Source organism: Pelodiscus sinensis, chromosome 12, assembly GCF_049634645.1.
Source record: "Pelodiscus sinensis isolate JC-2024 chromosome 12, ASM4963464v1, whole genome shotgun sequence".
In the NCBI taxonomy this organism is placed as follows: domain Eukaryota; kingdom Metazoa; phylum Chordata; order Testudines; family Trionychidae; genus Pelodiscus; species Pelodiscus sinensis.
The window spans coordinates 47,654,913-47,682,232 of NC_134722.1; the positions used below are offsets into that span (position 1 = coordinate 47,654,913).

A 27,320-nucleotide genomic window follows, 5' to 3' on the forward strand; every position below is an offset into this window, starting at 1 on the left:
TATGTTCTTTTCCATGTAAGTACAATATGAGATGTCAAACTATATTTAAAAAGATTTGCACCCTAAATCCCTGTGCCCCTGTAGGCCACGCTGGGAGCCCAAAACTCATCCCAAAATAAATTTGAACAGAGCCCTGTACATAACTCCTCATCCTCTCTGTCACTGAAGGAGCGTGCGTTTATCAGAGACTTGCAATGGCCGATGGAGGCAGGTGTTACGATAGGACGGTGTGAGTGGGACAAGAATTGGAGAGATTGTATTGTTAGGGACTCCGGGGAGCAATTCGCAGATGACGCTTTGCATGAGTGTGCTAAGGCAGAGGCCTCTGGCCCTCCCCAGCAGACGGACTGGAAGCGGCTAGCTTTGGCCCATCGGCCCGCTTTCCACCTAAGGCCAGAGTTCTACCTTCCAGCTCCTGCTCGGCTTCAGATGAAAGACCCTGCAAGCCCGGAGGCCTGGTGGACACACACGCCAGGAGAAGGAACAGATACAGATTTTATTTTGTACAATAGAACATAAAATAAAAACCATTTTCCAAATTGTGGCACATGAAAGAAAACCCCTCCCCTCCAGTAAAAGTGCGCTTAATACGGAACCCAAAGGGCAAAGGAGAGCCGGCGCCCTCGGCAGGCTGCTTACAACAGCAGGAGGGACAGAAGATTTCAGCTGAATCCTTGTCGTAACTAAACTAAAAGAAGTTGGTTTAAGACAGTCGCGTGTCGAAGTAGCAAAGTACACAGAGGCTGCTGGGCAGGCTGACCAGCTGCTCTTCAGACTGGCTTCTTGGAGGGGTGGCTACCGACAGGGCTGGACCAGGAGTCAGCTTTGCCAAGAGCCCCGCCAGCGCGAGGCATTCAGAAGGGGACCCTACATGCAGGAGGACACCAGAGGAACCCTCCATTTCTCCAGGGGCGGGGTGGCCTTTTGGGCCCCAGTCCACAGGAGATGCCCAGAAATAGTTCCCCTGACTCCAGTGGTGCAGCTCAGCTGCATGCAGGAGGAACCTAAGCAGGATTGGGACCTTCTCAAGACTGAACCATCCTGGACCAGCCATGAACTGGCAAACCTACTCTCCGAGGGACTGCACGGACCCGTGGGCAGCCCTTCCTCTGACGTGCAGGGCAATTTCTGAGCGGCTTTGATGCTGATGGAGACCACCAAGGAGGGGCGTGCAAGCTGGTCGCACTGTCCTTCTCTCCATCTCTGCTCCATGCCGGAAGGCGCTAGGGCACCTAACCCACAGCCTCTGTGTAGTTTCCTCTATGTACAGTACAGTGGTTTTAGTAGACAGTGGCCCCCGTTCCCATTTCCGCGGGGCTGGGTTGCAGCATGCTCATGCAGGCGTTTGTTGGCCAGTCTGCCAAGGAAAGATGTGCTCGCGAGTCCCCGCAGCAGGGTGAACGAAAGATGGGTTCCCAAGAAGCAGAGGCGGAGTTAGCTGAAAACCAGATTCACTCATCGCGTGGGGAGTGGGCGTTGCTGGAGATCATGGCACCAGACCGGCTCTTGGATTAGAGACGACATGGGAACACCCCTTGTCGATAGGGTGGCTCCGGTCTCTCCTTGATTGTCAAGCCAGTCCCGCCTCTGCCCAGCAGCGAGACCAGCCCTTCCAAAGGCAGCCCCTGGATTTTTCAGCAGGTGCGTCTCCTGCTGCACCAGCCAGCACGGAGCGCAGCAGCAGGGTTGGAAATGCAGCAGCAGCTTCTGAAAAGGGGGTCTCTGGCTGCTCTCCCCAGGCGTGGCACTTTCCAGCTAACTCCAGCACCTCGCTCTGATTTGTCCTTAACACGGCGGCATGAAAACCACGTAGGAAGCAGCCAAGACTGCCACTAAACGCAGACGACACCAACCCCCTGGGGGAACCCCGCCCGCGGCATGGGCAGTGGGTGGAGTCCAGTGTGACAGACAGTATGTGATTCAAGGCACTCTTTGTTGCTCATGGTTTGTTTCTAAAAACTAGACAGCTGGGCCTGGGCCTGACCTAAAGCGCGTCTCCCTCCCCTGGTTCCCGGGAAGAGAGGGGTGCAGAAAGAACACAGGCTGCATTGCCCTAACCAACACCCCAGCATGCAGTGACTTTGCGGACTTTCCAACACACACTCTCAAGCCTCAGAGGGTCACTACTACTACGGAGCTCCCGCGTTCGTCCTGGATTACCCAGAGTGACTGCTAGGCAAGCAGGCCATGTGATCGCACGACAGCACAAGTGGGACCTTTGGCTTTTGCACACAGCCTCAGGCAGCCTGCATCCCGCTCCGCAACAAGCCCAGGAGACAGAAATGAGAGCCATTCGTCTGACGCTGCGCTAGCGTCACGGGCATGCCTTTCACAGCTCAACCCAGGAGAGATTGCCGTACAGAAAAGCCAGATGCAAAAAGATCCCCCTTCCCCATCAGAATTTCTTTAACTAACTATTGCAACAAGGAGATTGGCCGCTCCCAGCCCCGTCTCCCCCAGCCTCATGAGGATACAGGATTCCATTCAATACTGTTTGGCATGATTGCATTTGCTTTAGTCCAGCCGAGACTACCTGAGAACCCCAAGCAAGCAAGGACTCAGCCCCTCTCCTGCAGATAATCTTCCTCAGCGCCGGTCTTTGCTCCCTCGGGGAGCACCCCCCAGTGTGGACCAATCCCCCAAACCATGGGGAAGCCTTGTCAGCTGCGGGATGAGGTTATTTCACCCTCTCTTTGCACCCTACCGCTAGGCCAGGGGCTCTGACTGGACCACGTCCGTAGCCTGGAGTCCCACAAAGGAGACAGCCCTTCCTAGTGCAAAGCAGGGACAGGCTTAGGCAGGAGGGGGTAGCTCCTGCCCTTTCGGAAGCAGAGACCTCTTTGCCCAACGGGGATGTTCTGTCCTTCCTGGGCGTTCGTTGTAGCTTGGCTTGGCCCACCCCCCAGGCTTGGGGCCTCAGGACTTAGCTTTCCATTTTAAACACACACGTGGCTCACCAAAGTTCTCTCTAAGCGCCCCACACTTTGCTCTTCCGGCTAGCAACAGAAAGGACCGATTGTTCCCTTCACGCTGTGGGCAGAAGCACCCCTTGTCCGAGCACGAACGCTGCCCTCTCCATCCAGCTTGCCCCACCTTGATTCAGAGCTTTCAGCTAGTGCCTCCTTGGCCAGTTCTCTACCAATCCACCCTCCCTGCTCCCCGCCCCTTACAAGTCTCCTGTGCCACAGCCGTCTCTCTGCTGGGGAAATCAGTGGCATCTAGAGGGAGGAGAGTCCCTGCCAAGAACGTCAGCCGTGAGGTCAGCTGTCCAGCCGGTGGGACAATCCCTGCATCACGATCCGCTAACGGGCTAGTGGCTACTGCAGCTCCATTCCCATGCAAGGGGGAGCCGGGCAGTTGACAGTGACCCAAGAAAAGCAGGACCCTACCAGGCTACCATGGCTCCGCTCATCAGAACTTGTCTTTGCAAGAAGCCGGCATTCTTCAAAGGCAGCTTGTTGCAAGAACATGCCCTGGCGGAAGAGAGGAGGAGCCACCGTTTGTGGGGGAGGGACGGGAAAAATGCCTGGTGGTTCTAGAGTAGAGAACGCCCCCTTCCCTCTCTGAACCCAGTGGCTGTGGCTCCTAGGCCCCAGGAGGCTCTGCAGAGGGCTTGGCTGCCTTTGGCATGGCTTCTCGGCGATGGGCGGTTCGTCCTAGAGCGAGACACTTCCCCCTTCTCACAGGAGTACACGGAGGTTCCCCTCCTCCCCGTTCCTCCCGCCCGTTGGGACGAGCTCCCAGGCTGTTTGAATCACTGGCCACTCCCAGAAGCTTCCCCCCCGCCTAGACCCTAAGCCAGGAGCGCCCGGGTGCTGCTCCACCAGGGCAGAGTCTTCCCTCTTGACGTGTCCAAGAGCTCTGCTCTGCAAGGCCTCTCCTCTGCAGGCTCATTCCTAAGGGTTGGGACCTGAAGAGCCACCTCGTGGCCTTTTCTCTGCTCCCTCCCCCCAGCCTCTGCCAAGCCGGGTTGTCCCCGGCGCACAGACAGGGCCTGCGCCCCAAAGGGGCCGATTGTCCGTTCAGCATTGTGAACCCGATTGTACAGCATGAAGAGACAGCGGGAGAGCGACTGCCAGTCGCCAAGATCCCCGCGAAAGGGACCTCCCCGAGCTTGTTCCGAACTGAATGGGCCTAGGGTCAGTCGTGGCCAGAGCGCACAGGCGAGGTCGTTGCGTTGGGCTGATGGGTCAACACAGGTAGCTTGGCCTTCGGCCTGTGGGCGCAGTCAGTTGGGCTTTGTTCTGAAATGATCATGATTGTGTTTTTAAAAAAAGGAGCAGCATTTGGTTTGACTAGGAGGAGAACCGGGCCAGAAGCTCCCGGCGTCATCAGGAGCCGCTTGGCTGTGTCAGTCCTTTTCAGTCGAAACTCCTCCGCCCCAAAAAGGGTCCCTTTCTCGCCGGACACGATTGGCAGGCAGCACCAAGCGTCCTCTCGGCCTTTCCACTGAGCCCGGAGCTCGCTGGGATCGATCGGGGGTCTGCCACCCCGTCTCGCAAAACCTGATTCTGAAAGGGAGGCCGGAGGCCAGCGCCTGAGCATCAGTTGCCACGGAAAACCTCGATCTTGCTGCTTTTCGCCAGCATGTCGATGATGCGCGCCTCAAAGTCCGCATCGTGCACCCCTGTCTTCCGGAACTCCCCCGCGTAGCGATTGTTCTCCCAGTAATGGTGCCAGTTGCCCCGGCTGTCTGCCCCGAATCCAAAGACATTCACCTGAGCCAGAGAAGGGGACAGCAGTTAGGTCAGAGCTCAGCGGCAGAGACCCGGCTTCTCACGGGGCAGGAAGGCAAACGGGGGGTTTTCCGCCTGCCTGGGACACGTCGGGCATTAGCACGGCTGGACCCAGGGTGCCGGACCAGCGTCAGACCTAGCTAGCATGGCGCGTTACCGCTATCTGCTCAGGGAGGCCAGTCCATGCACCGGGCCGGAGCTCCAGCACCAGGAGGCGGCACACTGATATGTGCGGTCAATCGGACTGACAGCCCCAAGCAACCTCTCTGCTCCAATTTAACCTGCATAAACTCTGGCGTGCTAAGCCAGCCAAGGGCCTGGAGAGGTGTGTCAGCGACATGGGCTGGAATTAGGGTCCGAGGCACAGTTTGGGGTGCCGATGTTGTGACAGAGTCCCGAGCATGTGTCATGCATGTCGGACTGAGTGAGCACAAGGGGGCGTCTCGGAAACACGACAGGTTTTGGCTATGTTTTGCCTGAAGGAAGAGGTTTCAAGGGACAGCTGGAGAAAGTACCAAGCAGCACCCAGGACTCAAAATAAGGAAGAAGCAACCAGAGCCCAGAACCCTACTGAGAGCAAAGCCCAGCCTCTGTAACCCTGCCCCAACTCCTGGCAAAGGAGCCGAGGCGTCCCCGAGTAAGCAAACCTGCAAGTCTGAGGCAGGACTTGGCTGTCTTGGACAAGCCACTGTCAAGGAGACAGTCACCCCAGGTGACCACGGGCAGACTTCAGCAAGGCTGCGCTCTCGTGCAGGGACGCGAGGCCTGGTGCCAGCCGCATGAAGCGGTTTGTCTCTCACCAGCATGGTGACGTGGCGCGTGGAAGGGAGCGCACATCACATGGGACCCAACCGTTTCGGCACCCACCTCATCGCAAACGTGGAGCGCGAAGAACAGCACTAGCATCCCTGTGGAGGGGTATCGCCCGTGGTGCTCGGTCCACCGGTCGTGGATGTATTTGAAGAAGGCTGGGTTGTAGATCTGCACCTGGAAGAAAGCCACGGTCCAAGCGGGCAGGCTGGGGAGAAGCGCTGGACTGGCAGCTCAGGAGCAGAGTCAGCTCTTCCCAGACCTCCCCATCACAGGTGCATGGGACCTCCTGACTCATCCAGTCCCTGCCCGGCTCCCTCAGGCAACCCCAGCGTGTCACTGCCCCTTCGTGAAACTTCTCAGGCTCCATTGTAGTGAGGTCGGCCGCCACTCCCCCGCCCGGGAGCTGGTCTAGACCCACCCTCCTCCGGCCGGAAACACGCTTCTGACTTGTGCACTGCCAGCTCAGTCCCACACGGCCTGGTCCCAGCTCTCCCAGCGGGAGACGGCTGAATGCAAGATTGGCCGTGGGAAGAAGGTGACCCCTGAGCCCAAGACGCGAAGAGTCTGAGAGGTTCACGGTATCCCTCGCCAGGGACATACAGCAGCGGCCACTGACGTCTAGCTACCCCAGAGCCTGCCTGGCCTTGCCGGAGCGAGGGACGACGACACTTGTTTTCCAGCCCACGTTCTCAGGGCTGAAGAGCCAGAGCAGTGGAGGGAAAGGCTCTGGGGGGGGGACCCCGCCAAGGGAAACGCTCGGGGGGGGAGGGGAGGGAAACGCTCCGGGGGCGGGGAGGGCCGCCAAGGGAAACGTCGCAGGAGGAGTCAGTAGTGAGGGTCCCTTTAGCCCATGGGACGGTGAGCAGGGTGTTTGCAGCTGCCCGCAGTCAGGGCGGGGCGAGGAGAGGGACCTAGAGCCAGCCTTACCTTCTCCTTATCCACGCGAAGGAAGGGCTTCACGGGTGCATAGGTGCTGGAATAGCAGAGAGGCAGGTTACACCCCGGGCCACGCAGCCCCCACAAGGCATTCTCGTTAGAGGTGCACACAAGGCAGGCCCGTTAAAGGGGAGAAGCCGGTCGCGGGGGTCCCGGCAGCACATGCCTGGTCCCACGGACACTAGGGAGCAACACTCAGGTGCATCCCGCTACGTCCCTGCCTAAATACTATCCTGAGTCGGGGCCTTTGAAACAGAGACCCTGCCTGCCAGTCCCCTTCTGCACCGTGGGGGGGGGGGGGGGCCCGCCCACTCCTCCCGCCTTGCCTAGCCCCTGGGCCCTGCTGGGGAGGGAGACAGACAGATCCCCCGCCACAGATGGGGAAAGAGGCCCAGAGAGGCGACGTGGCCCTCCATTGTCCCTGCCAATCAGTGGCAGTGGTGCCACGGGACAGCCTTAGGAGGAGGTGCCCTTCCGAATACTTGGCTCCTCGGGCCGGGCCGCGACCCCTTCCCTCCTGGCCTCCTTGGGAACGGCTCCGGTTCACTCTGGGGCCCACGCCCCCAGCCCACGCAGACACCCTGCCCGTGAGCCAGCTGCCCAGACGGGCTCTGTGCTCCCCAAGCGGCGCCAGCCCGTGGCGGCACAGAGGAGCCTTTCTACTCACAAGCGGATCTGCCCCGTGGACAGGGCGCTCGCGATCCACAGCAGGTCCAGGGCTTTGAAGGGCACCAGCACGAAGCTGACGTTGGCAGGCAGGTTCTTGGCACTCTCCGGGTACATGAAGTGATGGGTCGTCCTGCCCCCCACGTCGGCTTCAAACCCCACCGTGGGGGCCTGGTTCATCCTGCAGAGAGAGCGACAGTCTGGTGAGCTTTAGGCCTGTTGCACACAGACCCCAGGGCAGCAGTTAGAGACTGCAATCCTTGCTTCCATGGGGCACCCCGGGTATCCATGCCAGGACCCCCTTCTGTGCCCTCCCCCACTGTTCCCTCTCCAGGTCGGTGTGCCTTCATCAAGGGCTCTGCATTTAATTCCAGTTTCCTCCTCTTCTTTACGGACAAAACACGGGGTTTTAAAGAAATCCCAGTTCTCTACAAAACCATAGGACGCCCACACCTTGAATACTGCATACAGATGGTCGCTTCATCTCAAAAAAAGATCCATTGGCATTAGAAAAGGTTCAGAAAAGGGCAACAAAAATGATGGGTTTGGAATAGGTCCCATATGAAGAGAGATTAAAAAGACTTGGACTTTTCAGCTTAGAAAAGAGCAGATGAAGGGGGAATATGAGAGAGGTCTATAAAATGACTGGTGTGGAAAGAGTGAATAAAGAAAAGTGATTTACTTATTCCCACAATATAAGAACTAGGGGTCACCAAATGAAATGAATAGGCAGCATGTTTCAAACAAACACAAGGAAGTTTTTCTTCACTCAGCGCACAGTCAACCTGTGGAACTCCTCGCCAGAGGATGTGGTAAAGGCCAGGACTTTAACAGGGTTCAAAAAAGAGCTAGATAGCCATTGATGGACCCAACCTCCATGAATCTATTAGCCAGGCTGGGTAGGAACGGTGTCCCTACCCTCTGTTTCTCTGGAGGTGGGTGACAGGGTGGGGATCAAGTGAGAATTCCCTGTTGGGTTCCCTCCCTCTGAGGAACCTGGCATTGGCCACTGTGGGCAGACAGGACGCTGGGCCGGATGGACCGTTGGTCTGACCCAGTCTGGCCGTTCTCATGTTCAGCTTGACGCTGTGGGGTTCGTGCCCCGAGCCAGGACACCTACGCCTGTGCCGCTCAGACCCAACAAGGCCCCCACTGCAGCCATGCTCAATGCCCACAGCAGCCTTGGGCGCTCAGCTCTTGGTGATCGCTGTAACCCTGAGCAGGGTCAGGGCAGCAGGTACAAGCGGTCCAGCCACTGGGCACCCAACCCCCAACTGTAAGGCGGCTTCCTGAAGCCAGGGGTCTCCCCGGTGGGGTAGGGGCTGTGTCACGGTCGCTGTCTGTACAGTGCCTGGTGCGGTGGGGCCCCAACTCGACAAGTCCTAGGAACCCAGACGCTGCCGCCCTGGAGCAGGCCAGAGGTCTGTCCCGCCCGGGAACAGCCTGTGCGAGAAGCTTCAGCAGAACGAGCAAGAGACCTTGCGCTAGTTACGCGAGAACCCCGCCCGGGCTTCCCTTTCCAGTGCCCCTCTGACAGACCAGGGAATTCGGGAATTTAACACCCTCCCCCCCCCCCCGGCCCGCCAAGAGTGCCCCAGTTCTAGATAGCGAGGGGAGGGGAGGGGAGGAGACTCCTCCGGCAGGATCCGGATTCCTTGGCGAGATGGTGATGGACACACCCAAAGGCAGAGTTACACCTAGGGCCAGGACGGCAGGCAGGGCCTCCAGACAGGAGACTGTCCTAGAAAGCAGCGACAGAGAAAGACACGTGGGGGGAGGAGGTCGCAGTGGACACGCAACGCCCCGGGAACGCTTGCGCCGTCTGCAATAAGGGAAGGAGAGACCCGGAGCAAGAAGGCGATTTTACCTCGGAACACGGCATGGGAATGGCGCAGCCAGTTCTGGTGCCCACGCTCTGCAAAGGATGTTGAAAAATTGCAGAGGGGGCCGAAAGAGAGCCACCCAAGTGACCAGCGAGCTGGAGAAGATGCCTCCGAGCGAGAAAGGAGAGCTCGGTCCGTTTAGCTGACCAAAAGGAGGATACGAGGTGACCGGATCAGGATGCTGGTTCCTTCACCAGCGGAAAACCCCCGGGACTAACGGGATCTTTGCTCTAGAGCAGAGAGGCCGGCCGAGAACCAGTGACTAGACGCTGAAGCCGGACCGATTTCACTTGGAAATTAGGCGCAAGCTGTTCCCAGCAGCCCAAAGATTCGCTGTAGAGCCTCAGGGAACTGGATTTCTCCATCTCTTGAGGTCTTCAGATCGAGGCTGGAAGAGCCCATCCAAGTCGAGTTCCTGGCCTCCATCCAGGGCTCGCTGGGCGAAAGGAGGGGTAGCCGAGTGACCGGGCTGCTCTAATCGGCCCCTTCGGAGTGTGAACGCTCCTAAGGGAGGAACTCGGCGGCTCTCTGGCCAGTCTGCTCCTTGCTGCATCACCCGCAGTCCTCCTGCCGGTCCCCACTGGGTGGCAGCAAGGGAGCAGCAATCGGACGAGGAGCCGGGCTGAGCCCATGCCGGAGGATGAAGGCACTGACATGACCAGACTTCCCCCTACTCAGCGCCACGGGCCACTGCCACGATGGGTCACGCGGCTCCCTGCTCGAGCCACAGGCCCGCCCCTGCTCCCCCCACACACAGCGCCACGGGCCACGGACACCACGACAGGAGGTTGCAGGCTCCCTGCTCAAGCCCCAGGCCCGCCCCTGCTTCCCCCACACACAGTGCCACGGGCCACTGACACCACGACAGGAGGTTGCAGGCTCCCTGCTCAAGCCCCAGGCCCGCCCCTGCTTCCCCCACACACAGCGCCACGGGCCACTGACACCACGACAGGAGGTTGCAGGCTCCCTGCTCAAGCCCCAGGCCCGCCCCTGCTTCCCCCACACACAGCGCCACGGGCCACTGACACCACGACAGGAGGTTGCAGGCTCCCTGCTCAAGCCCCAGGCCCGCCCCTGCTTCCCCCCCACTCAGCGCCACGGGCCACTGCCACGATGGGTCACGCGGCTCCCTGCTCGAGCCACAGGCCCGCCCCTGCTCCCCCCACACACAGCGCCACGGGCCACTGACACCACGACAGGAGGTTGCAGGCTCCCTGCTCAAGCCCCAGGCCCGCCCCTGCTTCCCCCACACACAGTGCCACGGGCCACTGACACCACGACAGGAGGTTGCAGGCTCCCTGCTCAAGCCCCAGGCCCGCCCCTGCTTCCCCCCCACTCAGCGCCACGGGCCACTGCCACGATGGGTCACGCGGCTCCCTGCTCGAGCCACAGGCCCGCCCCTGCTCCCCCCACACACAGCGCCACGGGCCACTGACACCACGACAGGAGGTTGCAGGCTCCCTGCTCAAGCCACAGGCCCGCCCCTGCTTCCCCCACACACAGCGCCACGGGCCACGGACACCACGACAGGAGGTTGCAGGCTCCTTGCTCAAGCCCCAGGCCCGCCCCTGCTTCCCCCACACACAGCGCCACGGGCCACTGATGCCACGATGGGTCGCGTGGCTCCCTGCTCAAGCCAGAGGCCAGTCCCGCCTCCGTGGCCGGGCCAGCCAGGAAAACTGTCTCCGTGAGCTTGCCTGACCGGCGACAGGGTGGCCAGAGAAGAGCCGGTCCGCATCAGAGCAGGTTTCCAGAGCAGCATCCTAACCCCAGGGTCGAGGCGATGCCGCCGGGGCAGCCAGACTGCAGCGAAGGCTGATTCAGGCCCGCGGCGGCGGGTTAGGCCTCGGCGCTGATCCAGGCAGACTCTCAGCAGCAAGGCAGGGCAGGCACGTTCCTGCTCACGGCCGCACTTCAGAGCTTTTAACCGGTGGTTCCCCCAGACAGTCACACTGCAGCATCCCCGCGCTTAGCGCTCCCTGCGGAGGAGCCGAGGCAGCGGGGCCTCCCGGGGCTAGGATGCTTTGGGAGGAGGAGCGGGATGACACCTCCTCCACCTCCCCTGGAGAGCAGCAGCTCCGCACAGGAAGCCAGTCCCCTCGGGACAATGCAGCCCAAAGATTCTCTCCCCGATCTGTGCAACCCAGGGCACCCACAAACAGTGCAGACCAAATCCAGCCCCTGCACAACCACCACCCGCCACGTGCCAGAAGCCACAGGGCGCGGAGAGCAAGCGCCAGCCAGCCGAGGACAAGGCCAGAGAGCCAGCACGGCAGGCCGGCAGCAAAGGCAACCGGGCCGCATCCAGATGGACCGCTGGCCGGCTTAAGACGAGGGGGATTTTCATGCTAAGGGCAGAGGGTGGCAGAGTCTAGGCCAGGACCGGAGCCACGGCCCGAGCGGCAGCGACACACGCCGTGGTGCAGAGCCCGGCCTGGCCAGGGAAAGGGGGGACGCGACAGCCCGTTGCACACAGCTCTGCCCTGCCCCTTCCAGCTGCTCAACGAGCCAAGGACTGGGAGGTCAGAGACAGCAGGGGACCACCAGCTGCAGAGCCAGGCCAATGGAGAAGGTGCCTCTGAGGATTCTGGGGCGGGAGACAAGTCTCGACTACCCAGCGGAGGGAGGCTGCTCTCAAACAGCTGGCAGCGGCGGGCACACGCAGACAACACGCTTCCACCTGATCTGCTCAGATACTGCCCCCAGCACGGTGCCGCCCAGCCCCCAGCGCGGTGCCACCCAGCCCGGTACCGCCCACCCCCAGCATGGTGCCGCCCAGCCCCCAGCGCGGTGCCCCCCAGCCCCCAGCCTGGTACCACCCAGCCCCCAGCGCGGTGCCGCCCAGCCCCCAGCGCGGTGCCGCCCAGCCCCCAGCGCGGTGCCCCCCAGCCCCCAGTGCGGTGCCGCCCCTGCCACCCACCTCATGATGAAGTCGTGCCCATCGATCTCTCGCCCGTAGCCCGAGCCACGCAGGTTGCCGGAGTTGCCCACCACCGCGCAGCGCCGGCACTTCCTCGGGTCGCGGGAGCCGTAGGGGTTCTCGCCCGGCACAATCTGGAAGAGCCTGCCCAGGACCTCGTTAATGTTGTGCGACTTGAACTGGGGCTGCAGCATCTGCGGAGACACCAGGGCCAGCGAGATGTCATGGGGCACAGCGGCGAGGCGTTACAGGAACAGCAGCATGCGCAGCAAAGGGGAGGCGGGGGCCTGTTTGGTTTGGTTCGGTTTCGAAGGTGGAACTTACACCCGAGATGGGGTTAGGCCACCCAACAAGACCCCTTCCGCACCCTGTTCTCAGAGCACCATTAGCAGGAACGCCGGATGGATCACGCCAAGACCTCTTCTAAACCATGTTCCTCCTCCGGCAACTGCAGAGACCCCAGGTTGGCAGCCATGGGACACTGCCCCCCACGAGGTCTCCTCTGTCCCTATGCCCTTCTCTTGGCAGTTTTTTCCTGCTTCGGGCAGTAGAACGGGTAAAAAAAGTCGCTCTGATTTCCCGTGCACCCCCAGCTGGACTCCCAGCCTGGCATGGCAGCAGCCGGTTTGCCAGCACTGCAGGGGTACCTCTAACGAAACCCACTGCCAGCCAGGCGGAAGAGCCCTGAGGAGCAGGTGCACATCTGGAGGTCAGTGCCCTGCCTCTGCCACAGACTTCTGGGCTGATCTTGCTCACGTCCCTTATCTCACCCTGTGGCACTGGGGGCGCGAAAGAGCTCGGTGTTTGTGGGGCTCAGGCACTGTGGGGAACCGGAGTCTCAAGCTCCCAGCCCATGTTGCCCTGAAAGCATCTCAGGCGAAGCCCCTGCCTCGTGCTGCCCAGCAGCCAAGCGCTGCAGGCTACAGAAAGGGGGGCGCAGCGGCAGCTTGGCACTGAGAGTCAGAGCACTGGCTCCGAGACCCCACGCCGCCAGAGCTGCTGGGGCCAGCCCAGCCTCTCCCATCCCTGCCGAGGGACGCACCCCGGAGCTCCCACCCACCGGCCTGTTTCCATCTGCCCTGAAGACCCCTCCCCCGGGGGGGGGCAGCAGCGTGCAGGGCTGGCTGGGTCACCCCGGAGCAGCGCCAGTCTCAGGGTGGGGTCTGTCCGGGGCTGGCATCGACACTTAAACCAGCCCGACACACCTGCTCCCATGGCGAGCTGAGGCTGTCTGCTGGACATGAGGCCATTCCACTCCAGCAGCTGCTGCGCAGCCTGCAGCCTGCCCCCACTCCACCCTCGGTGTCTAGGGGTGCTCAGCCAGGCTGGGGCAGTGGGCGGAGGGACGTGGCTGTCCCCATGCCCGGCTAGCAGCACTGCCCTGGCATGCCACGGGCTGCGAACGGGACCCAGCCGTGCCGGGGAAGGAGTGAGAAGGACTCTGCAGCCCGGGGGGTTCAGGCGCTCGCCTGGGAGGTGGGACAACCACGTTCCCGGCCCTGCACCAGGGCAGCACCGCTCCGCTCCCGGACAGCCCGTAGCCACAGGGTAGAGCCAGCCTCAGAGGCCTCCCCACAGCAGGCAGTAGGGGACTTGCAGCCATCCCCCAGCCCTGGTGAGCACCCTACCCCTGGGGCTAATGTTCCTGAGGAGGTGGGGTTGGGGTCCCCCCTCAGCCCTTCCGTCAACTGTGCTGGCTGTTGTCAGAAGGCCTGAAAGCGGACACTCAATCTGGGAGTCCTCCGGCTGGCCAATAAGGATCGGGCTTCAGGGCTGGGCGGGGTCTTGGCACCACTGGGCGGGGCCTCGGTCAGAAGGGGCGGGGCCTCCGTCAGAAGGGGCGGGGCCTCCGTCAGAAGGGGCGGGGCCTCCGTCAGAAGGGGCGGGGCCTCCGTCAGAAGGGGCGGGGCTGGGACTTGCCTGCCACAGTTGGGCCCTCAGCTGCCACCCATAAGTCCCCACCCCCACCCCGTACGGCCCGGCATTGCACATGGGCAAGGCGATCCTATCTGGCAGGCAGAGCGGGAGTGCAGACCAGGCACTGGGGACCGCAGCCAGGCCGAGCTGCAGTGGCCAACACCTCCTCCTTCTGGAGGGGGAGGCAGCCGCCAGGCCCTGGGCTGCTCGCCTGGCCTGCCGCACTGGGCACACTGCCTTTGGTCCAGGTGCCACGTGCACCGAGCCCCCTCCCCACAGCAGCAGCTAGAGGCGCTTGCACGTCTGTGAGGCTGCGATGTCCAAGTGGCTCTTGGCAGCTACCAGGCAGGCATATGGAGGGACAGCTGGCTTGAGACCCACGGCCCCCACCCTGCCCGTGGCACGAGGCCCCCAGCAGCAGGCCGAGAGCGAAAAGGTTCATTTTCACGTCGCCGTCGCCTTGCGGAGGGAATACGCTCTCTGTGTGCAGGGTGGAGGCGCCGGCAGCAGCACTTCCCTCCCGCCCCCACGCCCAGCAATCTGGCCTTGTACCTGGGCAGGGGGATAGCTGCCCTAGGGATGCCAGGAACGTGCACTGCCAACAACACGGGTAAAGGTTTCCCGGGGAGCTAAGGGGAGGCCCGTGTTTTACTGGGGGATCCTGCTGCCAGCCCCACACCCCCAGCATCCCGGCTGCTGCCGTGCCTGGGGCTCTGGCTGCCAGCTTGGCACGGTGCCCTCGCCAGCGCCCCCGGCACAGTGCAATAGTCAAGGGAAACGGAGAAGCATCAAGCGTATTGGTTAACCAGTGACGCTTTCACATCCTTAATCTGCCTCCCGCTGGCCCCTGAGAGAGGCGAGCCGGCTGCTCCCACAGCCCCCGCAGCTGCAACAGCACCAAGCCGGCTGCACCAGGAACCTGCCAGATTCTCCAGCCAGGGTAGCAGGGACACAGGATCTTCCCTTGCTGCACAGTTAAAGCACGCCAGACCGGCTGCGTGCTCACCTCCAGAGCAGACGGGTCTATCCTGACCGTGTGCACTAGGAACCGGAGGGGGGGGGGGAGGACGTTCTGGGGGCACCCCCCTGCAAGGCGAGGCTCACCCAATTTTACAGGTGGGGAAACAGAGTGACTCCCCCAAGGCTGGGATAAGTCGGAGGCAGAGCTAGGATGGGAGCCAAGGGCCTGATTCTCTGCTGCCACTCACTGGGGTGTGATTTTACACCTGCACCATGTGCCGGCAGGTCAGAACCACAGCGCTGTGCTCCCGGGAGAAAGTGACTTGACCAGGGGTGGGCAAAGGAGAGTCCGACTCCCAGCTGTGCTGTGTGTACTAACCACTAGACCACACTGTTCCCTGTGGGCTAGGCACAGATGCACCCCTATGTCCCCTATGTCCCCCTCTGTTTGGTGCGCCCAGCCCGCAGGGAAGACAGTGGGGCTAGACAGGAGTTCTCAGGGCAGCGCTCAGCCTAGGAGACTCCCTAGGGGGGAGTGGGTTGAGCAGACACCCCCCCCCCCGAGGACTAAGGAAGGGGGCTGCCTGGGGGCTGCCCAGTGGCTGCGTGTGAACGTCACTGGGACTGGGCTCCACAGGGACCGGGGGGGGAGGGGGGGGGCACGGTTTCCGGAGCCTGAGCTGCGGAGCAGAGGGGAGGTTGCAGGGGGGCGAACGGGCAAGCTGGGGGGCAGAGGGGACCCCCTCCCAGAGCGAGGGCTTGAGACCCACCGACGCGAGGCCTGGCCGGGCTCACTCACCATCCACCACCTCTGGACGTCCAGCGGCAGGTCCGTGTTCTCCTTGGTCCACACCGGGGAGATGCTGGCGTCGTAGTGGCTGTTGAACCACTCCAAGGCCCCCACGTCCTCCGTGCACCTGCGGCAGGGGCAGCCGGGCCCGAGGAGCCCGCCCTTGCTGAGGCGCTGCATGCCGGCGTAGCCGGGCACCAGCTTCACCCGGTGGATGCCGCCCGGGCCGCCGGGGTCCAGGTAGGCCATGCTGGGGTGCGAGTAGGTGAAGAGCAACGACATGACGAAGACCAGCAGGAAGGCGGTCGAGAGGAACCAGAACCGCAGGGAGCACTTCATGGTGGAGCGGGGAGAGGAAAGGACCGGCCTGCCGGGGCGGGGGTCACCGCGGCCGCTGGCTTGGCTGCCGGCCTGCGTGCCCAGTCCGCTGCCCGCCCTCCCCGCGGCGGCTGAAGGGCATAGGGCACGCTCGGGGGCGGCAAGGCTGGCCGGGCGCCCTGCAGATGGGCTCAGCGACGCGTCCAGCTCCCTGTAGCACCCACAGGGGCAGGCCCGGCTGCTCCGTTATGGGCTGGGGCAGGCAGTCCGGCTGCCGGTCCCCGGGGCTCTCCACGGCATCCTCACGCCCGGAATTAACAGGCACCGGGGGCTCCCCCCTGCCTTAGGCCCCAGAGGGGAGCTGGGCGCCTCATCTCCCCGCCCCGAGAGGCTGGCTGCGAGCGCCGACGGCGGGAAGGGAGCACGTCTTGGCGCCGGCCGGTCACCGGCTGCGCGGGGCGGCCCGGGGGGCGGAAGACAAGCGCATCTCAGGGGAACGCCGAGCCGCGTCCCCTCCCTGCCTCGCCTGCACCTGGCTGGCGGCTGCTTTCCATCCGCGTCTCCTGGCAGCTGAGGGGGCCTCCCGGCTCCGGTTGCCTGGGAGACAGCTGAGCCGGCGAGGAGCTCCACATCTGTGGCAGGGCCTGGGAACAGCTGCGGCTCCGCGGGGCGCGCTCGACAGCAGCCCCCCCTCCGGGCTGTGCGCACGGCCCCCGCTCAGCCCTTCCCCATGCTCTCAGGGACCCCGCTTGGCCTTCCTCGCTGCGTAGGCCTCTCCTCAGCCTCCCGGCGCCGGCTGTGACACAGCCCAGAACTGCAGTGGGGCAGGGACGGGGGAGGAGAGAGAAACAGAGAGGAAAAAAATTCACTAAGAGCAAAGCATTTCAAAAGCCCGGCGTTTAAACCCACAGCCGATGGCATCCCCTGCGGCCCTCCGGGGCCCGGCGAAGCCGAATGAAGGTCTCCCAGGAGCGGTCAGGGAGAGTCCTGCCACGTATCCCCTGCCCCCAGCCCACCCCGTGCGCGCTCTGAACGCAGGCCACGGCGTACGTGGCGCGCCGGGGAGGAAGGGGTACCCCTGCTCCGAGAGCACTTTGCAGGGTCCCTTGTTCCGGGGGGCACCAGGTTGGGAGGCCCCGGGCGAGTCCATCTCCTGGGAGATGCTGCGTGGTTAGGGGCACCTGCCTGGAGAGGCCCAGGGCTCCCACAGTAGGGGGAACGCAAGCCAGGAGCAAACTCGGCGGGGAGCTCAGCCCTTAACCACAACGGAGCGTTGCCAGGTGCGGACAGAGGCCTCTTCACACCTGTCTGGGGCAGGAGCTCATGCTGAGCCCATCGGCCCCTGTGGGCAGGTAGGCACATGGCCCAGGGGGCCTCCGCAGGATGGGCTGGCAGCCAAGGGGAGTCCCTCGCTGCCTGGAGACCCCTCCCATGCCCAGGATCTAGCCCCTGCGCCGCCGGTCGCCTGTCAAACAAAACCCCCGACGATTTACGCTTCCCTCCAGTGCAGTGAGAAAAATATGAACTCGCCCGCGGCAGGCAGGCAGGCAGGCACCCCTGTACAGTGGCACTGCCTGACCTATCCGTTGGCCAGTGTTTAATCCCCGGAGCACGCCTGTGTATTTCACATCGCCCCAGCTGGGTTCTCTTTAAAGAACTCTGCCATGGAATGCCGTGCAGACGCCAAAGTCCAGTGTGTCAACGCCACGACCGTTATCAGCCACACGAGTAACCTCCTAAAAAAGAGACCCAGCGAGTTGGACGAGATCTCTCTTCCCAGAAACCACGCCGCTCTGCATTGACGTGATCTCCCTTGGCTTCTTCAGTTCAATCGAGTCCCGTTATCAGCGCTCCGCTGCCTTGCTTGGAGCCAAGGCCCGTTTGCTACATCCTTAGCATGTGACGTATAATCCATCGCTAGCCATGCCCCTTGCTGCACGGGGCTGTTTATAGTTTACAGCTGCCGTCCCCTTCCCTCCAAACCAGCTTCTTCTTGTCCAGTGGCCCAGCCTGCGCCCTTGAGGATGGCTCTTTGGGCACTGGGCAGGTTCCCCAAGGAGTCCCACACTGGCCCTGCTTGTTTTTCGGAGTCAATTCTTCCTTCCAGATGATGCCTCATGTGACAACGCGTCGGGATTTTCCCATCTCCTGCACCCCGAAATGGCATGAACAGACTGCACCAGCCAGTAGAATGGAGGTTGTTTATTGTTCCTCCAGCACAGCGCAGCACAGATGTAATCTGGTTACAGGAACTGGGGCTAAGAGGCCTCAGTGCCCCCCTTGAGATAGGGGAGTCCCAGCCCCCCTCCCCAGCTCCTTCTTCCCTGCCTTCCAGCCAGGAACTCACTCCCCCTCTTCCAGCCCTGCCCACAGCCAGGGCAGCATCCACCTCCCTTTGTTTCTCCCCATGGGGGGCCGCAGGTCAGACAGGTTTTTGAGTCACCTTTGCATAATGAGGTTTTCCCTGCTGGGTCTTGCTCCAGACAGCAGGGGTCACCACAGCCCAGCAAGTACCCCCACTACGTCACACCTCAGCAATTAAGACGCACGCGCCCTGGTTGGTGTTCTAGGAAGTCACCGTGACGGAAAGGATATCTGCCACTCCGAGCCCACCTCGCAGCCCTGCCTCCTGCAGCGGGTTTGCCGACACACGGATGAGTTCTCTCTCCTGTCCCCTCCTTCCACTGCTCCCCACAGCCCTGCTTTCACTTTCGCCAGGTTGTAAAATAAACGTGTTACAAGTTAACTGGGCTGTCCGGGTTGGAGTGGCGCCCCGCTAGGGATGTGAAGGACTAGTCGGCTATCTGATAAAGGCTTAGCGCGGGGCTACTCAACATGCGGCCCATTTGTTTGTGGCCCGTGGGGTGGTTTGGATTTACGTGGGGCTCAGCACAGCCCACGGGTGAACGTGGCCTCCACAATGGCAAGGCATCTCCAAGGCGGGGTGAGCACTGAAAGACGCAAGCGGACGGGCTGGCTGGAACAGATGGGTGCAGGCGTTTCTAGCCCCCAGGGAGGAGGTGCTGGGGCATTGTGGGAAGCGCTTTGTATTCATGCCCATCAGTGTGAACAAAGATATTTCCATATATTTGCATATATATTTGCATGTTTCTGCAACCACATTTAAGTTGCGGCCCCCGCATGTGCTGTGAGTATCATTGTGGCCCCCGGGGCTTCCAAAGTTGAGTAGCTCTGGCTTAGCGGATAGTCGACTAGTCGCTTCCACCCCCCTGGCTGCCTCCATCAGATAGAGGCAGCCAGGGGAGGGGCAGAAGAGGGGGGTACTTCAAAGCGGCAGCGCCCCGCAGAGCCCAGGTTCAGCTGGGGAGTCCCCAGCTGATCCCAGGCTCCATGCGGTGCTTCCACTTTGACATGCACACGAGCCCCCGCTGGGACTCCTGTACATTTCAAAGGCGGAAGGCAGAAGTGCTGAACATCCCTGACAGGCCACCAGGTACCTGGGTAAGCATGCCCTGGAAGTGTGCCAGAGAGGGTGATGTTTACCGGTAACTGGGTAACCTTTTAGGTCCTCACTTTTCACTTGGCACCTGCAGCAGCTTCAGACCCTGTCGTTGCGGCGGGATGCTATGAGGAGGGGGAAGGCAGACGGAGCCGGGGGCTACCCTCGCCAAGCACCCCAAAGAGGCACAGCAGCAGGCAGCCCTGGCACTCCTAGGGCCTGGCCGAGATCGCTCACTCTGCAGCTCAACGCACCGGCCCCGCGGCCGGGGGGGGCAACGAGAGCGGCGCCAGCACCGCAGCGAGGCGCTCAGACCGCCCCAGTGCGGAGCTGGGCAAACGGCTCCCTGCCAGTGACGCGGGAGGCCAAGGCGGCCCGCGAAGGGACAGGACAAGAGGAGCCCGTGGCACACAGCAGCTGCCTTGGCATAGGCAGCGGGCCCGGGGATCCAGCATTTCCCTCAGGGAAGAGCCGTCCCCGCCTCCCGTCGCAGCACCCCAACGCCGCTGCCTGGGGCATGCAGACCAGGAACCCAAGTGGGGACCAAATCCGGAGCCAATCCCTCCCCGCCGCCCACTTTCCTCTTCGGAGCCCCTCTGTCCATTCCCCGGCCTGCCGCTCCTCAGCTAGCCCCCACCCCTTCTGCTGCCTGCCGCAGGAAAGCCGTGGCCCACGGGCCGTGCCGTTCCCTAACCTGATGGCTCGCCAGCCCCGGCACTGTGCAGGGCAGAGAACCAACACGCCCCTCCCCCGTGTCCCATCCCGCTTTGTTTCCAGGCGCCTTTCAGAGCCAGACTCTCCCCCTCGCTTGCCGTCCCCGGGGCAGAAGAGGCTCCTCTTGGCTACGCAACAGCATTGACCAGGCCCCAGACCTCGCCGCGGCAGCTCTGGTCTGGCTTCTCCACGGGACCGGGGCCGGCCCAAGGGCAGAGCCCAGCCTTCCCCGCACAGCGACCTGTCCCCGCCCCTCAGGCAGGGCCCTCGCTCTGCGCATCCCTCCTCCAGCCAGCTAAACCGGGCTGGAACAGGCTCCCTCTCTGGGGCTCCTGGCAAGTTTCCCCAAGAACTGCCCCACTAGCGGGTTCCCTTGGGCACGCCGAGAGGGGAGGGTCACCACAGAGCCCAGCACCGCCCACGTGGCAGCTCTGCGCCCCAGGCACCCTCCCCCGGGGCCTGGCCAAGCAGCCCCCGCTCTGCGGGCAGACAGCTGTAGCGAGGGAAGCGCTGACCCCTTCCTCCTGGAACGAAGAGGCCGCGCCGGCCCCGTTCCGAGCCCGCCGTGCGCTGCATTTCCTCCCCCACCGCAGCCGTAAGTCTCCCCACCCCGGAGCACCCCGGCCGAGTCACCTCCCACATCCTCGCCCAGCTGCGGCCCGGGAGGGCAGGGTTCATGGGAACGTGCTGTGCCTCAGCCACCCAGGGCGAGCATGCACGTGGAACGTGCCACGCCGGGAGGCCCAGGCCAGGACGAGAAGCCAGTGCACTCGGTGCGGCCGTGCAGGGCGATCTTGGCCCAGAGCCAGTTGTTTTTAAATGCACGCCCGTGAAAGCGCCGGATCAATAGAAATCTTCGAAGGAGAGGAGCGGGCGAGCGAGCCCGACGCAGCGGCGCAGTGGGACTGCGTGGGAACTGGGGGGGGGCAGGGAAAGGACTCTCTCAGCTTGGGCGATGGAGGGAAAACGAGCAAGAGGCAGAGAGGGACGGAGCGCGAACAGCCAAGGAATCGGTGTCTAACGGGGACGTGACCGTGCTGAAAATCGGCTCCTCAACGCTCAGCCCGGGGAGCGTTTCCGGAGGCGCCCAGCTCTTCCCACACTGGGGGAGTCGCATTGCGAGCCCCCGGCCGCCGCGAAGCCTGTAAAAATCACAGCCCGGGAGCCCAGCCCCGCCCCTCCTCTCGGCAGCTCTCTGGCGAGCTTCGTAGGGCCCGTTCCACGGTGGCAGGGGGGCGCGGCTGTGGACAGCTTGCGAGAGCCTCTGTCCAGCGGGACACGCAGCACGCACGGCCAGGAGAGCCAGGCCCTCGGACAGCCTGCGGGGGCAGGCTGGGATGCTGGAGAGACTCGCTTCAGAAACGTCCACGAGAGACAAGGTGGCTTCCGGACGGGACTGTCAGCCAGGCTGCCCACGGCTGAACCATGGGACCTCAGCACAGCAGGCGTTGCCTTCCCAAAACTGCTCACCCCCCAGGAGGGCTGGGGCCGTGGTGCTCCCCAACGGGCCAGGAGCTGGGCGTGGGCGGGGCTTGGCTCCATGGAGGGGGCGTGGTTGCTGCAGGGGCGGGGCCTCAGGCAGAAGGGGCGGGGCCTCAGGCAGAAGGGGCGGGGCTGGAGCCTGCCTCCCTTAGCTGGGCCTGTGCCTGTGGCCCGTGCTGGGCGTGTCCCCCCCGTAGGACCTACGGAAGCACGGCTCTTGCTTTGTCATTGGAGCAATGACTGTGACCTGCCCTGACCCACGCTGCGGCCCAGCAGAATCCCCTGCCACATGCCCCCGAAGCCAGGTGGCTGCATTTCCCCAGCAGCCACGGGAGGCCACTCCCAGCCCTAACCGCCCGTCTCGTGTCACCGGGCACCAGTCCCAGCGGGGGCTGCGTCTCAGGCCCGGGGGAGACGCCGCTGCCTGGCTGGGGTTGGGAGAGTGCCCTGCAGCTCGGATTTCTCAGCCAGGCGTGTTGACGCAGAGGGAGACCCAGCCAGCCCGGGGCACGCGGAGAGGAGCCGGAGAGCGGCCGTAACTCGCCCACCTGCCGGGGGTGGGCGCTGCCCTGCGGCGTGGCACTGGGCCCGCTCAGGGAGAAGGAGTTTGCCCTGCAGCCGTAGCTGGGAGCCAGGTGGCTTTTAGCTCCCGCCGTAGAGGCTCCTGCACGAAGCCCCGGAGGTGCCAGGGTCGGCGCCGCCTGCCAGCGCGACGCTGGCACCAGGCATCCGACTCCCTTAAAACCCCTTTGCCAGAGGCCTGGAACTTGCTCGGCAGAACGAGCCAGCGGGGACCGTGCACAGGAGAGAGTCGCAGGGCGATTGAGGGCCGCTCACCGACCTCCCCCGGCACAACGGGGGCCTCCGGGAAACCCTGTGGTGGAGCGATGCCCCCCCCAAGTGCAGCATTCGGTGCAGGGGACAGTGGGTAAGGGGCAGAAATGCTGCCCCCTCCCCACCGCTGTCCAGCTACAAGCCCTGACCTACCCCCCGGCCCAGCTCGGCCGGGTCCTGTTCCCACAGCAGCAGGGCCGAGTCAGCTGCCCCTTCCTTCCCCACAGGCCTCCCGGGCCACGGTCAGAGTGGGCGGCCCAAGAACCGCGGGTGTCTCGTCCATGAGGTATCCTCCGCCGCCAGCCCCCCACAGGCGCAGAGTCCTAGTTCCCCAGAGCCCCCCCAGTCCCGGGGCGTCGGGCGCCTGAGCTGCTGCCTCGGTCACAGGCTGGCCTGGTGGCCGGCTCCCTTCCCGCGCTCAGAACCAGGGCCATTTCGCATCTCAGGCAGGGAAAGGGGCCCAGGGTCTCCCCTCAGCCCAGCCACAGCCCCTGGGGAGCCGCAGTCCCCTGGCCCACACGCTGGACCATCGTCCTCATTCTTGTCCCCCAGGCAGGACGGATCCGGGGAGCCCCGGTGGGAGCCCTCCAACACCCCCTGCAGGCCCCGCGAGAGATCAAACGAGGCAAATCGCCTCCGCCTGCCCCAGCGCTCATCTCCGGCGCCAGCGGCCTCCTCCGCGCCCGGCACAAAGGCTTATGCTAATGCCGCTGATCCCATCAGCTTTTATTTTGGCCGAACAGCTGAGATCTGCCTCCCTCGCTCCCCGCCAGCAGGCCTGCAAGGCCCAGGAATATGCTCCCGCTGCCCTAATCGGCATTTATTTTAATCACATTAAAAATGATTTATGAACACAGGGAAAGCCACGTGTGTGGCCACGCCGGGATGGCTCACCCCTCCATCGCCACGTGCTCCACAACGTTCCCGCAGCCTGCCGGACTGAGCCCACGGCACCGGCCCCAGGGCCAAAGGGAACAAGCTGAACGGAGACCAAGCTTCCCAGCAGCTCCACAGCCATGAACTGCTGGGCAGGCACCCCCCTTCCTCCAGGAGATAGACAGGCCTCAGTCCCGTGCCCTCGCAAAAGCAGAGGGGCTCAGCCCCCTAAATGGATGCCAGGGGACGCTGCCAGGCATTAAGAGAGCTCCCTGCTTCAGGGATTTCTTGGTCCAGCATCTTAGGAATTAGCCCCAATGCTCCGATGGAATCAGGATGAAATTCCCTCAATACAAAACCAGGGTCAAAACCCTTCCCTGAGCTCCGATGAAAGCGCCCAGCCGCCCAGTGCATTCAAGAAAGCGAAGCCACGGAAGCACAACTGTGGAAAAGAAAAACGGGATCCGTACAGGAAATTCATTCCACACACCTTTTCTTTTTACCAGGGCGAGAGCCAGGAGGACATCTGCCTGCATGACCCCTAAGCATCCCAGCACAACCCCCTTCTGACCACACAGTCACTACACAGCCCCCGGGGGAGGACAGGAGAAGACCTGGCCTGGTACGTAGCATGGCAACTCTTCAGCTGGGCTCTCGCCGGGCCCGTTTAGAGAACCAAGCCTCATCGTGTGAGCTCAGCACAACCAAGGCCCCGCCCTGGCTTCTAACTCAGAATTCCCACGTACTTCTCACGTCCAGGGGTGGCTTTCCGCAAGGGGGACATGGGTTGCGGCTTAGAAATACTTTCAGCTCCAAACCGGATTGCTACGGTCTTGACCAAATGGCGTCCAAAATGCGCCAAGAATGCAGAGAGCGATGGGCTCGCAAGGCCTGCAGGGCCGCTCCTCCGCCAACACCAAGTCAGAACCAATCATTAAGAGGCGTTAGTTGAAACAGAACGTTCCTCTACCCCTTCTCTGCACAGCGGCTGAGGTGCTGTCAGGGAGACCCTATTTCCCCCAAGTTTTGCCCTACTTCCAACGACCAAAGATCTTTCCCGCCCTGAATTTCCACAGACTTTAACCCTGAACTCTCTGCCTTTGCTCTCAATCCAAGTACCCGCCCAGGGCAGGCAGGAAAACAAACCGTCTTCAGGGATGACTCACCCTGAGTTTCCTGTACATGTTTCACCCATTCACCCCGTATGTAAAAGCACAATGAGACAAGGACTTGTCCCGTTCAATGCAGTGTTCAGCTCTTGTTGTTTAACCAAAGGTCATTATCTTAGCATGCCCACAGCTTCTACCTCCTGACAGGTCCCAAGGAGTGTGGGATCACACAACTCTTTGGGGACTAGCGGACCCACACTGGCTGCATCAGAACTTTAGGGGGGAGAAAAAACTCACTCCCTCATTAATAGAACATCTAAAAAAAAATCTGACACACATCTGTTGGAACAGCAACAGGGTCACTTAGCTGATCCTTCCACCCTAGCCTAGTCTGGCCACGGTTCAGCCACGAAGGTGCTCTCCAAAAAAGGTTCTAGTCCAGTCCTTGGAGTTTCCCCCAGAGGCACCCTGTGCTGTCAAAGGCAGATTTCAAATCAAGGAGGGCTGTGTCGCATTTCTCCCCCAGGCGCACCAGTATTTATAGTTGAATGTGAGAGCACACGATGATTCTCTAGAGTTGAGTGGCCATCCGTAAAAAGCTGGCTCTTTGCTTGGCAAAATACCTCCTCTATCATCCAATTAAGCCTTTTAATTGCTCTGGGGATTTCTATCACCTTCATTCAAAGCGGGACAAGACCGGCCTGCAAGGGAAATCCTTGTATTATTTATAACAAATAATTTTGCTAGAATTAGAATGAAGCAATTATGGAGATGCTGCAGCGACTCCAGAAGAGTATCGACACAGACCATCCGACTAGACTGGTGGGTAAGGCATCATAAAGAACGGAGGGGAAAAAACCCCTCTCCCCCAACAACTTTTAGCGATAAGAACTTCATTATTTACACCAATCTTCCCCTTGCTGCCAAGGGTCCAATGTAACTTCTCAGTGACAGCAAGTTCAAATCCCTTCCAAAGCGCCCTTTCAGGTCAAACATTTTTCCTATTTTTCATGTCTCTATCGTTCCTTCTAAAAATAACCACATTTCCTAACAGATTCCAGCAAGCCCCGTTCTCTAATAGACATTGCAAGAATGTGAGAATGTTTCTTTTAAGCAACACAATACAGATCACACCAGAGTCAATGTCTGGGTATCTTTCTTCTACGTTGCAAAACGGCACCTTTTTAAAGCAAACAAACGAACCTTGGCAAATGTTAGATGGATTTGAAGTGCATCTCTAAGTTCCAGTGATTGGCTCTTCATGAAGCTGTAAACTTTGTTCCTAGTTCAAGAATGAAACATGCTTTGCCTCGCCGTCTTAGGAAGGAAGGGGACGATTGAACCAACAACCGAAGGAGCGTGGGATTACTACTACCCAGTTTAGAAGCCACAGCGCTATTAGACCAGCTGAAACACAATAAAGCTATTGCATTGTGCCCAAAACTCGAGAGAAATGCAAACAGCCCCGAGCTGCACTGGAGGGGTGGAATGGCAGAGGATCCAACCAAAAGGTAATTTCAGGTTACTGAAAAATTGCAACCCAAATTATTTCTCCCCTGGACAGACTGGGAAAGGCCTTTTTTTGGCCAGTCAGTGGAGAGATTCATGCTTGACTGGGATGGAGAAATTCCTAACGTTTCTGAGGAGAACGTTTGCTAATGAGCTGTTTGCCATAAGCCAGTCCAGCTCTGCCTAGAGGGAATCATTATGAAACAGAGAGACCCCAAGCGGAGGACAAGTAGACACTCAGGCCCATTAGAGCAGCTTCGTCTGGAACAGTAAAACTAAAGGCCTGGCAGCCGGAGTTACTCGATGTTCAACGGACCCTTGTAACATTAACTGCAGTGGAAACCGAGATGACTAAACATGGGGCCCCTCCACTTCGCACGGATTCAAAGCCTGGGAGATAAAGTCCCCTTCGCAGCTAGCCAAGTTTCTTGGAGGAAAATCAAAGCAGATTGGGATGGATAACTCCCACCACCCAAATCCTGAGATTCGCTTTCGAGTCCAACAAAATCCCAGGAGGCTCCACAGCTTGGAGACCATCTCAAGCCTTCATGGAGAGGCTGTTTTGGCCAAGACCTCCATGAGCTTTATCATTAGGGATTTCCCCTCCCTCCCCGGCCAATTTGCAATAATTAAGTCTCTGATTAACTTGTGGGTCTTGGCCATTTAGTAGGCTTACCAGATGCTTTCAACCAAAAATCACAAACATGGCAAACTTGGTGGAGCCAAAAAAAAAAAAAAGTCACTGCGCCTTTAAATGTCCCCACACTCCTCACTTCCCCACCAGAGGAAAACTGTCCCCACCAGACTTCCATCTGAGAGAAACAGGAAGTATCGGACATTTCACATTCTGGTATTTTCTGGGGTTTTTTCACAGGATGGGGAGACCCCCGAATACCGAACGGTCCAGGCAAAAATGGGACACCTGGCAGCCCTACCATTTGGCCTCACTTGTGCAACAAAGGTATACACCAAAATCCAGTCTGTTCTTCTGACCAGCAGAAATTCTCCCCCACTGAACATTTGTAGACTGTTCCGTTTCCCTTTATCCTTTTCCATCGAGTAAAGAGCCTCCCAACCTTTCAACTCCGTCTCTGCTCTCTTGAGGTCCTATAGTAGGAACCCTCCGTGCCTTCCAAGTTTGATTGCTAGGCAGACAATGCAACACTCACGCACTCTAAGGGAAACAAAAGACAGGACCATGCAGCACTTTAAAGACTAACAAGATGGTTTATTAGGTGATGAGCTTTCTGAGGAAGTGGGTCTGGCCCACGAAAGCTCATCACCTAATAAACCATCTTGTTAGTCTTTAAAGTGCTGCATAGTTCTGTCTTTTGTTTCAGCTAGACCAGACTAACACGGCTGCATCTCTATTACTTACCACTCTATGTCTACACTCG

The 27,320-nt window shown here is 61.1% G+C and overlaps 1 protein-coding gene across 5 annotated transcripts in view; it reads right to left on the bottom strand.

Annotated features, from left to right (window-relative positions):
* Window positions 1-477: 477 nt before the first annotated feature.
* The window catches only part of ST3GAL2 (ST3 beta-galactoside alpha-2,3-sialyltransferase 2), a 55,764-nt gene continuing 28,921 nt past the window's right edge, over window positions 478-27,320 (bottom strand). For all 5 annotated transcript variants that reach the window (XM_075940582.1, XM_075940586.1, XM_075940585.1 and 2 more), the window contains exons 2-7: window positions 15,631-16,753; window positions 11,955-12,148; window positions 7,153-7,332; window positions 6,477-6,522; window positions 5,604-5,723; window positions 478-4,718 (exon numbers count right to left, since the gene is read on the bottom strand). In XM_075940582.1, coding sequence (XP_075796697.1) covers window positions 4,545-4,718; window positions 5,604-5,723; window positions 6,477-6,522; window positions 7,153-7,332; window positions 11,955-12,148; window positions 15,631-15,960 — 1,044 coding nt within the window. In that variant the 5' untranslated portion in view covers window positions 15,961-16,753 and the 3' untranslated portion in view covers window positions 478-4,544. The remainder of the gene's footprint in view (window positions 4,719-5,603; window positions 5,724-6,476; window positions 6,523-7,152; window positions 7,333-11,954; window positions 12,149-15,630; window positions 16,754-27,320) is intronic.